The 12,872-nt window shown below is 47.0% G+C and overlaps 1 protein-coding gene across 5 annotated transcripts in view; it reads right to left on the bottom strand.

Annotated features, from left to right (window-relative positions):
• Positions 1 to 4,676: 4,676 nt before the first annotated feature.
• SRGAP2 (SLIT-ROBO Rho GTPase activating protein 2) overlaps positions 4,677 to 12,872 on the bottom strand; it is a 115,400-nt gene continuing 107,204 nt past the window's right edge. For all 5 annotated transcript variants that reach the window (XM_052814919.1, XM_052814920.1, XM_052814922.1 and 2 more), the window contains one exon: positions 4,677 to 10,944. In XM_052814919.1, the coding sequence (XP_052670879.1) occupies positions 10,561 to 10,944 (384 nt within the window). In that variant the 3' untranslated portion in view covers positions 4,677 to 10,560. The remainder of the gene's footprint in view (positions 10,945 to 12,872) is intronic.

Here is a 12,872-nt window from a genome sequence, read left to right as displayed (position 1 = left end):
GGTTCACAGCACGGGCCGGCAGGTGGGATGCAGAACAGGGTGGAGGGTGAGATGTGGGGTGCAGGGCGGGATGCAGGAAGCAGGGCGGGATGTGGGAGGAAGAGCAGGGTGCAGGGTGGAATGTGGGATGCAGGGTGGGATGCAGGGTGGGATGTGGGAAGCAGGGCGGGATGTGGGAGGCAGAGCAGGGTGCAGGGTGGAATGTGGGATGCAGGGCAGGGTGGGATGTGGGATGCAGGATGGGATGCAGGGTGGGATGCGGGAAGCAGGGTGGGATGCGGGAAGCAGGGCAGGATGTAGGAGGTAGAGCAGGGTGCAGGGTGGGAAGTGGGATGCGGGAGGCAGGATGGGATGTGGGACGCAGGGTGGGATGCAGAGCAGGGTGCAGGGTGAGACGTGGGATGCAGGGCAGGGTGGGATGCATGGTGGGGATGCGGGATGCAGGGTGGGATGCGGGATGCAGGGCGGGATGCAGGAGGCAGAACAGGGTGCAGGGTGCAGGGTGCTCGGAGCACACCCCTGCTGCCTGCACAGGGCAGAGCGGGGCTGCTCACTCTTCCTGCTCGCTTTCTGGCTCAGAGACACCCACGCCTCGCCTTGCCCAGCCTCAGCACCAGCAGCCAGGGTCTCACCGGCAGCAATTATTTCAGGCTGGTGTGGACGTGTGTCTGAGGGCCCTGTCCTCATCAAATGAAGCCTGCAAAGGTATGCGAGTACATCAGCGTGTGGTGCATCTGAAAATTGATATGACGCTTCACCAGCCTGCACACAAACTCTGTGCCTAACTAGTTTGCTAATTACTGCTGAGCTTCACTTCCCAGCCACGTGCAAGTCTGCTTGAGAAACCTGCCAGAGAGCTGCTCAGCTGCCAAACTGCAGGGCACGGGCTGGCCCTTGCCCTGAGTTTATCATCGAAGGGGTGTCTCAGGCTGGTGCCGGGTAGCAGAGTTCATGGTAGTCTGCAGCTGCGGAAGCGGAGTGACGTAAGTCTAACCAAGCGAAACTTTTAATCACTTTGATTAAAGTCATTTTGCTGCAGCTCAGCTAACAGGAAGAGAAAGGGACAGGGTGACTTCTTGAAGTCATTTCCAGCCTTATTTTCTATGCGTGTGGTAATTTGTGTCCTTCAGGCTGTGCTTGTCCCCTCCAAACGGGACCATTAATCTCTCCACACAGCACTGGCCAAGATCACACACTGTGGGTGCAGGATCCAGCGTGGGTACGTGCTGGCTGGGCTGTTTTGCGGTATCCCTCCCTCACCAGACAAAAAGATTGTCGATTAGAGCTGGAGATGCTTGAGAAGCCTTTCCCCAGGCAGAAAAAAAAACGCATCTCGTTTCTCATCTCTGACCACCACTGAAATTGTAGATAAGAGCAGTTAATGCAAGGAAGAGGGGAAAGTAAAACCTCTGGAGGGAAATCCCAGCTTTCTCCTAGAGCTGCCCAAAGGCAAGGAGCTGCTGCGGGTGCAATGGATGCATCCGCATGCTCACCCCCTGCACCTGCTGCAGCTCCGCAAATTCAGCTCCTGCACAGGAGCCCCGGGAGCCCAGGGAGCCCATCCAGGGGTGGTGGAGAGGGGCCCTTCTGCAACTCAGCCGTCTGTTGCAAGAAGAAACTGAAACAAAGATTTTTAAAGGCAGAAAACCCAGACTCAGGCATTTTTCTGAGACTTTTGACCTGTACGCGTTGCTTCAGCTTTCACTGATGGGCAAGCAGATTTGGGCTGGTGCGGGGTAAAGACAGACAGGAAGGAAATAATCAAAATATTTTATAACACCCCAAAAAGATTACTTTCAGGTTGTGCTGCAAGTCTTTTCACACAGTTCTCCATAGACATTCCCAAAAGGGAAACCAACATGCCTTGATGCCAGGATGGTGCCAGCCCTTGGAGCCCAGGGACTCCAGGACATCCCAGTTACCCCAGCAGCTCTCCTGGCTGGTCGCACCTTCAGGTTCAGCCTCAGTGGGAGATCCCAGTCCAACCCCAGGAACTCACCCGCCGGGCTTTGCCCTGAAATAGAGCCCAGCTCCTTTCAGACCCCCCTTCCCTTCTTTTGCTATCCTTTTACATTTCCTAGCTTATTTCCTTTCCCTGCTTGCCCCAACAGCAGATTTTATCCTCTCTGTCTCAGGGCTGACACCCAGATCCCATCTGACCCGCTCAGACCGTTCACGTCCATCGTCAGAAACCAGTCAGTCACACTCAGCACCAAACCTGCGGCGAGAGCCCGGGGCCGTGCCGTGCCCACGGGAGACAAACCCTGCGTGGGACCCGTGCGCCCGTTTTGCACCGGCTGGGAGAGCAAAAACACGGCCTCGAAACCAAATTTGTAATAAAAATAATTGTTCCAGCTGGTGGCAGCAAAGCCTAAAAAATAAAGGCCAAGTAGCGTGCTGTGCCTACAGCAGGCACCTTGTCCTTGGGGGGGGCTCGGGACACAAAACCGGGGCACAACCAGGGGCAGGGGAAAGCCACGGCCCCGCTGCTGTCCCCACACCGACCCTGCGACAAAACCCAGCTCCTCGGCACACGCGGAGCGTGGGACACGTCCAGGAGAGACCGCAGCCCCAGGGACCCCCTGAGCACCCGGCTGCACGCTGCGTTACGCACCCCGTTGCACACCCGGTCGCACACTCGGTTGCGTGCAAGGTTGCTGCACACCCGGGTTGACTTTTGCCTGCAGCACGGTTTGTCCCAACAGAGGAAAGCAAAGCAAAGCAGGACCCTGGTGTGGCCTCGCCGCGTGTCCCATCTCTTCACATCCCGATCCCATGGTCCTGCCCGGAGCATCACCTTTCCCACCCTCACCTTTCCCACCCTCACCGCCCCTTCACAAGTGGCCGAATCCTCCCATCCCTTACCGCCGTGTTTCTTTATCTGTTAAAACCAAATGTAACAAGAGGTTTGCGAGGAAAGGGTCAGACCTATCCGCAGTGTGGAAGAAATGATGCGATCGGAAGGGTTTAAGGGATTAATTACGGTGTCCTCCTCTGTGCTGTTGGACTGCAGCGACTAACGGAAAATAAAAAGTAATTTGTTATACGCGTCACCCCGTTACCTTTCTGACTCCTATTTCATGCTTTAAAAAACCCCAACAACCGACATGCCAGAAGCCACCTGCGTCTCCCAGAAATCAATGGACACTAATTGAAGGTTCACTCAGACGGAAGGGAAGCAGGATTCACCCCAGCTGCCAGTTTATGGAGGACGGCTCCCGGCTCACCTGGCCTCTTTGGCCGATCCCGGAGGAGGCAGAGCCCCGGCGGGCAGCGCTCGGGCCAGCCAAGGTGGGTGCTTGGCTGCACAAGCCATGGTCCGGTTTCAGGGTCTGCGCTGCAGTTTCAGTTTAACACAGATGCCGGGCAGGACTCTCCCACCCTGCGCAGCCGGAGTTTGCTAAACCCCTGCCAGCCGCCCCGCAGCAGGACCGGGCACTGGGGCGGCGAAGGCGCATCTGCAAAGGCAGCAACAAAAGCACCGTGACAACCTCAAACTGCAGTCCCCAGGTTAAAAAAAATAACTTACTTTGCGTATTAGAGGCACAGGTCCGTCCCACCTTGCTGCAAAGTAGACCTGCGCTCTGCAGAAAACTGGGTTTTTTCAGCAAAACAAGCTTCTGCAGCAGCAATTTGAGACACGAGAGGCAGATACCGCAGAGCAGTTGCTGCCTTGCCCACCGCGGGTGCCCAGCCTGCTTTAAGGCATCACCATTTGGGCTGCTGTGATTTGAGCTACTAAACTAATGAGTAAAAGCATCGCAGCTTTGGAGCTCTTGAACCCCTACACCAGCTGCTTTTAGAGGAGACGTGGGCCCTCACCAGCGCGGGGGGAGCGGCTGCCCGAGCCCCCTCCTCGCCCTGGTCCCCGGGGAGCACAGGGATGCTCTGTTCCCACAGGAGCTCAGCCCAAGGGCTGTGGGGTTGGTTGTCCCCGGCTGACTTCCAGAACAGAACAAAATGGCTCGGTTAAACGTGAAACCTCACCGTAAATAATTAATTCCTTGAAACCTAAACAAAGAGAATCCAAAATGACAAAACCCTGACACCGTTTCCCCACTGTGCTCTGAAAAAGGCATACTGAAAAACTGAGATGGGGAAGGCCAGTAATAATAATAACGATCCAATCCATAATCTCAATCTTAAATCCTCTTTCCCTGAGACAGTTGGAGACCCATCCTCTCCAGGAAAATGATGAAGATTAAGCATTTTTAAATCAGGTCATTGCAAGGGAAGTTTATGCTCTACTGAATCCTGTTATTACTGGTAGGTACGTGCAAGCCAAGGGTGGGGAAACACGGGGCTCTGCCTGCGGCTGGTGCAGTTCAAAGCACCACAGTTGAGTCGCTTATTTTTCAGATCCTCCTTATCGCCACGCTATGGACCATTGTCTCCTTCCCCGCTGCAATCAAGCATCGCAGTGCCTATGAATGACACTGGGTAGTTCTGCACCCTGCAGAGTCTTCCTCACCTACTTACCAGTGCCAGTCGCTGCTCAAAGAAAATTCCCAAGGATTCCCCGCACTTCCCAAAGCTGGTGCCGCCTGCCGAGGAAGGCACCCGCAGGAGATGCTCATCCTCTCCCTCATTCAAACACAGGCACCCGCGCTCGCAGACACGCACGCTCGCTCACACAGACGCGCTCGCTCTGTACATCACGTACGGGTCTCCACAGGTCAGTATTTCCACCATACCCAAAACATTTATTTCTCCAAAACTATTGCTAATGACAATGGATACATTTTGTTGCCCCAGTATGGATTTAACATTTCCAGCACATATACTCCTAATACTGTACAATACTGTACCAAAAGGAAAAAAAGGATGTACCTCCATATTGTACAGAGTTATATATACAAAGTACAATTTTACACAGTTTAATATATACACCATATATATATTGGTGTAGAAGACATGAAACAATGGAAACCGTTTTAGCAAGAACATTCCATCCCACCATTAAACAACTGCTGTTAATAAAAACCCAAAACCCAACGCACCATACGAGCTCGAGCCCACTATTGCAGGACTGAGGTTTCAGACCAACAGAGAAAACAAAGATTTCTAGACTTTGCGACCGAACTTTCCTACATTACAGCAGAACCATGACATCACTGCGATCCTTTAAAATGCGTCAGAGATGGTTTTCAATAATTGCCCTATTTTGGCTACATAGAGCTGGTCTTTTGAAGAACCTGCTGCTCACAAGTATTGCTCCAGCAGTTTGGCACACTCACGAGTCCAATCCCATTGGACTTCGGTTATTCAAATTACAGGACTCTGTCTGGAGAGAAAGGCTGGTGAAGTCCGCTTCAGAAGTAAGGTTACTATAGTGCCTTTAAAAGGAAGGGTCCATCTATTTTTTCCATTGCAAACTGCTAAATATTTACCCTGTATGAAGCTTGGTATATCAAGTATTAGTACAGTAGGGAGCTGCCCTCCCTCTCCACCTTTACCTCTTTTTGGCCCATCATTGAAAAACAACACTTTCTTGTCTCAAACTACGTAATAGGAAGCACAAAATGTAATAGGAAAAAAAAAAAAAAAACCAACCCAAAACCAAAACCTTACATTTTCCAGGCCTTGAATTGCTGTTTTGGCATCTCTAGATCTACCAAAATAGACTCCTAGAACCAAGCCTGGAAAAGAATTCATCTGCCTTCTGGCGGGGCGGTCAGCAGAGGCAGAGGTGAGCGATTAAAACCGCCCCTGCAGCCGCTGCCGCTTGTGCGTGACGCAGCCGCCGGACCATCCCGGCCCCGTCGGAGCCTCGGCGGGCACAAGGCAGTGGGTCAAGTATTTATTCTTTTTTTTTTTTTTTTCAAGTACCAGGTTGTCGCACACACACAGAGACAAGCAGAAAGCTGATCCGGAGAGAGGATTATCTTCAAAAGTGATATGTAAGCTCAAACCCCAAAGTTCAGTCCAGAGCGCCAGTAAGTGCTCGGCCTTTTCCCAGACCCGGAGGCTGGAAGCATCCTGCAGGGAACGACGTTCACCCACGAGAGAACATCGCTCCCTTCTGCGAAGGCCTCTAGTGCTACCGGTCCGCTAAAGAAACAGCCTTATGTCTATAACTGCATTTGTGGGATGTTAGCCAAGGCCAGATAAGCCCACAAAAAGGCTCATTATTTTTGTGAAAACTAAAAAATCTCAAAATAAATAAATCCCCAGCTTGTTAAACTAATTTTCTGTTCTGGACAGGCTCATTAGTGATGGGAGTGCCCAAATGCTTCTGTTTTCCTTTTAGATTTTTTTTTTTTTTTTTAAAGCAGTTTTCCTAGCTTGTGGTTCATACGCCAGTGAGTAAATGTATTTATACTTTGCAGCACATCCCCTCTACAGTCAGGGCTCAATCCTGCCAAGCGCAGGTACCCCCGACCTGGCCCACCACGCCAGCACCACGCGCTCGAACTCGGAGCGGTAACAGGCAGAGGCTGCTCCTGTGCTTAACCTCAAGCCTGGGCTCACTGATGTGCTGGAGAGGGGCCAGACGGCTCAACGTCTTACCAAGTCGACCAGACAAATTGTCTCGATGGGTATTTTTCCATCGTTACTGTTGCCTTACTAGCAAGCTATGCCCTGCTGAGAGCATAATCTCCTTTAAGTGTTCCCTCAACACGTATTTCATCAGGCGACAGAGCATTCCAGTCTATCAGGTACATGTATGTAAAGGACCTGAAGTGCTAACTAGAGACATTTATTTCTATTGAAGAACATCTCTCAAATGCTTAACAAATCCCCAAACCTATACAATGTTCAACTGAATTTGAGGTTTTGACACACAGAAGAAGAGAAATAAGGCAGCAAACTCCATCTGCAACGACCTCTTTTGTCTTAATATTGCTAGAGCTCTTCCAAGCGCGCAGGCGAACAGCCGAGTGACTGCTCACCCTGTACCAAGTGCAAGGTGGGGAACTATAACAGATGGAATTTCTTGCCAAACTCTGAAGTGTTTTGATTCAGTAAATAAATTTATGAGAACTCGGTTATCTTAACCTACTTTTGTGCAAGAACAATCTTGCCTTAAAAAAAAAAAAAAAAAAAGAAAAAAAAAATCAACAAAAACTCCCAAAACCCAACATATGAGGTATTCATCACAGGAAACCCAAAGACTCTTTTTGAACAGGTATCAAAATACATCCATATACAACAATTTTTTTCTGCTGTCACAGTGCACTCTAATTATTTAATCACTTTCATTGCAACAAAATATCCAGTACAGATAAAGTGAGAGAGTTGGATCATGTCCCCCTGCTTTGACATGAAGAACAAATTTACAAGTTATAAACTGCGAGCCTTTGGATTACCTTAGAGAGGCAGAAATTTAGCAATCGTTAAAGCACACTGCTCAACTCCCAACTAGGGAAATAAAACATAAAAGGTTAGAGCTTCAGAAACTATTAAGACTGATCACCTAAAATCGTATTTTATTTTAAAAGTTTTGCTTTGGATTATTGCAATCCAACATCTGATGAACAAGAATCCTTTGTTCATACAAAGCACTATCAAACAGACATATGTTATTCCAGTTATCAAACACTTCTTGTCTTTATATTTGACACAAACATTACATAAAAGTCATGAAAGAGAATTTCCATGGAAGAGCTAATATTTCTTCTGAATATGAAGATATGAAGTAACATTGATACCTCCCCAAGCAAACCACTGTGTCGTACTTGTCCACTCTACATTGGTCTCTTCTACAAGATGCCCACTGGTTCTGCAGGGAGCGGTGCTGACATTTCCAGTTTCTCCTTCCCACCTCTCCTGCAACGACTGGTCATAAAACACTTGTGGCAAATGTTCTCTCAGCCTTGTATGTTCACAGAGTGAAGCAGACAAGCTAAAAGTTTCCTTTTTTTGTTTTTTATTCTCCCGCATGTGTGTGTGCGTGTGTGAATTTTCTGCTGGCTGGCCAGACCCAGAGCACGTGGAAGAGGAAGGACGATCTTCAGCCTGCCATATTGCTTGCTGTAAGGTGTAAGTGTCAATCACAGTGCACACCAAAATTCCAGTTGAGTTGCTCAATATACAGGTTATCCTGCTAAGCATATTCCCCTTGACAGTAGGATTGTCCCAGAGCTGTGGATGCTAGAGATAAGCACAGTAATTTCATATACAGACAGTTGCTGTTACAGTAACCTGAAATCTTGGGGGTTTTTTATCTCTTAATTTCCATTCATACTTCAGACCTCGAAGACAGAAAAGAGCATCTCCTCCAAATGTGCTGTGCATGGCTGGACACTTATTCTTAGAAACATGAATGCTAGGCATAAAAATATAAAGAAAATAAGGCATTACAAATGAGTCGAAGTAAATTTACAGAGATCCTGCTCTTGACACAGATTAACTTTGGTCGTTCATGACCAAAAAGAAAAAACAAAGAACTCCCTACTTAAAAGTAAATGCCAGAAAGTTCTGCCTGAGCAAAAAATTACAAGTTTAATTCTATTTCTCCCCAAAAGAACAAGTGATTCCTTGGTGGTAGAAGTCCATCAGAACCTGAGAGCAAAGGTCGCTGGTCGCACTGTTGGGGATCTTCCCCTGCGAAAGGAACAGGGTAAGGTCCGGTGACAGTCACACACGTACCGCGGTGCTTCCCAAGGGGAACTGCTGCTACAGATCAGCTAAGGAAAAGAGAATAACAAGGAGTGTTCTCACTGAAATCTTGCCGGTGTTCCCCAGTTTTCACATGTTCTTAATTTAGGGCACAGAGAAAGCTGGTCTTTTTAAAAAACCATCATTAATATGGATATAACACATCTGTAGAGATGGGGGTGTGCGTGTGGGGATGGACAGGGACACAGTAAAACCCTGTTCATTTCTCCAAGTAACATCCTAAATGAATCAGAAAAGTACATTTCGGAAACTGTTCTTAGAAATGCAAGTTTTGTTTCTTCTTTTTTAATTACTAAGTGCTGATTAAAACGACACTGCAGTCACAAGGAAGCCTTGTGTGAGAAAACCACAAATTTAAAAGAAACTCAGCTAAATGGGAGAGACAAATGACTTTTCTTATCTTGTCCTTGCCTGAATTTATTTGATGAAAACATAAGATGTGCAGCTTTTTTTTAAATCCCAGAAAAGTTTGGGAACAAGGTGAACTGAGGGTCAGCCAGAGTCTCCTCTCTTGCAGGACTGCGAGATCTTCTTTACCGTTGTAAGTGGCACATGCCTTTTTTTTTTTAAATTAAATAAATGTTAGCATTGTGGAAAATTCTCAGTAGAGTACAAAAGAGTTCATGCAGCCTGCTAGCGGCTGAAGCATTTGCTGCCTACCATATAAATACAAATACTAAGAATTCATTCACATGTCTGCAGAGTCCTACGGAGGCATGCCAGTCTACCAACGAACACGTAGGGAAGCCACTCCAGAAGCTGCATGCTGTCACGTCGCCGTCCCCAGCAGCGTTTCCTACACCGCTCTATAAGAGCAGAGATCCCTAAAGCAGTTCACAGCGGTCACAGCCACCGACCGAAGCATTTGCAACCAGAAAGAGGGAGAAGATACAAAGCTTGAGAACTTCTGATTGAAGTTTTTACAGTGCTTGTAACTGGGATTTTGGTAAGGATCCATCTTGATACATGATCAAAACAAGAACGTGTGCGTTAGTAAATGAACTCCCATCAGAGTACGCTTAGTTTTCAAAAGTTAACTTGTTTTTACATTCAGTCTCCCGAGACCACACACCACATCATAGCCTACGGGCTGAAAATTACACTGAAAAACAATAAAGCTGTTTTTAAATATGGTAGAGCAAAGGGGGAAAACAGCTAGATTGTCCATAAGCAACAACTGGGCTCTTTCTTATGCTCCTAAACCTCAGGAACATGTTTGTTTATATTTGCACAGACACATATTACATATAACTCCACAAAATCTAAGAGTGTTCCAGAGTAAACTATTTTTCATGACAAGTGTCGACTAAAGGATGAGGCTGGATGGCCAAGAGCTTTGGCCCTGGGGGGAGGAATGGGGGAGCAAACAAACAAAACCAGAGGATGTGATGGAAGTCGAGACAGACCCTTAACCACCGTGGCACCAGCGGGCGACGTAATAATAATAATAATGCACAAGAAACAGGCATGTCCAAGCTCCACGTAACCAGTGGCACCAAAACATGCAATAGACTAAAATCTATCCTATTGTTTCCCTGTGATAAATGAAACACAGAATATAGAAGTCACTACACCAGTATTCAAAACATGACGCCACTAAATATTTCTTTCAGTGGCCAAACACTTGAACAAGGCATCAACTAGAAACCAAGATCCAACTCATTGCTTTTTGTGTGTTTTCCTCCTCAGCTTCACAGTGACCCGATATTGGATTTCCTAAGTGTGGCGTGAACTGTTTTGCCTTACGAACATCACTGATACGGGTATATGGGACGAGGTTGTTACTACTCCCAGGAAGTGCTCCCAGCAGTAAGTAGCAGTTCACAACTAACCTTCAGCAGAAGTTCAAAAATTAGTTAAATAGGAATTTTAATGTCTTTAACAGAGTCTCTTCATCTGAAACAATACAGTTATATCCACAGAGCAGCATCAAGTTTATCAGACAGTACAGGACTTGTCAGTAGGCTGCTGAGATGCAGAGGAGGCAACGCCAGGGCTCGTGGCGTTTGTTTTGGGGAAAACTGTAGGCTTCGGCCGAGTTGCCGGAGGTTTCACCTGGGTGGCCATTTTGACCGACTTCACTGGCCTGAAGGTGCATGGTATGTCGCCAGCTGTGCTAGCGCTGCGCTGGAAAGCTGGTTCAGTGTCCTTGAGGATCTGAGTGTGCAGAGGGCTGGAAGGTTCTGAAGTGGGGGCCACCACTGGAGACGTTTTCAAAGGCTCCAGGGTGTCGAGGACAACATCTGGTGTGTGCTTTACGCTGCTTTGCCTTTCCAGCTCCCGCAGCTCGTTCAGAGCAGAGTTCATAGTAGCTTCAATATCCTGCAAACACAAAAGAGAAACCGAGTGAGTAACAGAACTCAGGCACATAAATATGGAGATAAAAGTCAGTCTTTAAGAACAACGCATTTGTTTTTAGCCTGTAAACACCAACACTTGAATCAACCGGCGGGTTGGGGACCTTTAGGTGTCAAAGTGAAATCCACGCCAAACTACGCAGCATTATATGCTGAAGCCAATAAGCACCAGTATTTTCCATCAACAGGGAACAAAATAATTGCTAGCACTTTCTCGATGCTAATCTGGTCCTTTACTGGTCCTGATGCTGCTTGGACTTCAAAGATGACTACCATCCCCAAATGCAGCAACGAACAGAAAAGCACGTGATTCAAAGTATTAGGATCCATTCTTGTACTTTATTTGGCACGTGAGATTCAGAAAAGTAAATTCTTGAAGAAAGGATTGATGATTTTGACACTGGCTGGTGGGCCACACACCGAATGCTGAAATCCTTGTGTGCTCTTGCTGCCTCACTGGTTTTCCTGCTGTCTGAGTAGTCTTCCCTTCCCAGAAAGGTATTACACGGGACTCAAAATTTTCATGTTTTAGAGAACACAAAAGATATCAGAAACATATATAGAAATTCAAGTTGGCACTTCTCCTTCCTCTTATAAAATATTACAGTAATTAAACAATAAAGAGAACTTTGAGATAAAAAAGTGGGGTTTTTTTGTTCACAGCTGTAGCAGGACCTACACGTTTGCTACAGCCCGCGCTGCGGAGCCCACTGGTGCACAGAATTCACTGGAGAGCAGAAAAGCTCAGCCTTTCTGTGACTCACAGTTTGGCTACAGCTTTTTAGCTTCCTTAGAGGTTTTTCAGGGGGTGGGGAAGGTAAATCAGTCAAGGAATGGTGGAAGAAACCAGAGACAGTAATCTGACACCTCCGAGTCTATCTTGAGGCCAGGCAGATTTTACTTATGAAGTTAGGGAAAATATGTAAAATGCAGGATGATTATTACATGGTGTTTGAACAGATACTACAGGGCAAAGAGAAACACTAATTTAACACAGCTTCCCGCCCTGCTCCCTTTTCTTCCCCCCGCCCTTTTCTTTTTCTCCCCAGACTCTTCTCCAGTGAAAACAATGGAGTTAACGTTCTGGCAGGAAGAGAAGACAGAACAACTTCAGTTAGAGCTTAATTGAAAAAACAAAAAAACTGATTTATGTCAACCAAAGCCTTGGAAGGACAATGAAATATGAAGACAACAAGAACCATATATTACAATTCCACTGTAACAAATGAGCTGAAGATATCATAACCGCAAAACACAACTTTCCATCAGAATACATATCAGATCTTTATTTGGACCTTATTTATTACTTCGTGTTGCTATTTTGTCAATAAAAATGATAATTTTCACATATCTTCCCCCAGGTCCTTAGAAACCTACAGACTCCTGAACCAGGCAAAGAAGTCAGGTCTCCCAGGGCTGGCTTTGTAATCCGAGACCCAAGCATTCCTTGGCTTTAGATAGATCCATCGCATACTGAAAACAGTTGGTATAGGCAACATACATGTGCAGGCACATCTAACAGCTTGGAGTGGGAGAAAGGGAAGATCCTTCACGGAAGAGGGAAATCTATAACATTTACATCATTCACCCCATTAATAGCTGTCAGTTGTTCCAATCGAAATCTGACTTTCGATTGTTTTCTGTTCTACTTGTGAAACCGCAGATGGATGGATGCAAAGACACCACTTGCGTTTTTGTGACCACCAGTCACTGCTGTGGCAGCATATAGTCCCAGACACAGGGACGGGACAGATCTTTGTGTATAGAGATGCAGAGAATATGCATAGAGACGAAGAATCTGCAATAAAATACTGTGTCAAAAACTAGCAAAGACTAAGAAAAATACTAAGAACACCTTTCCCTTTAAGCTGCACAGAAGGGACCTGAGAAGAC

Source organism: Harpia harpyja, chromosome 19 (assembly GCF_026419915.1).
Source record: "Harpia harpyja isolate bHarHar1 chromosome 19, bHarHar1 primary haplotype, whole genome shotgun sequence".
Taxonomy (NCBI): Eukaryota; Metazoa; Chordata; class Aves; order Accipitriformes; family Accipitridae; genus Harpia; species Harpia harpyja.
Note: the sequence above shows the minus strand (reverse complement) of the source record. Positions and strands in the feature narration are given on the sequence as shown.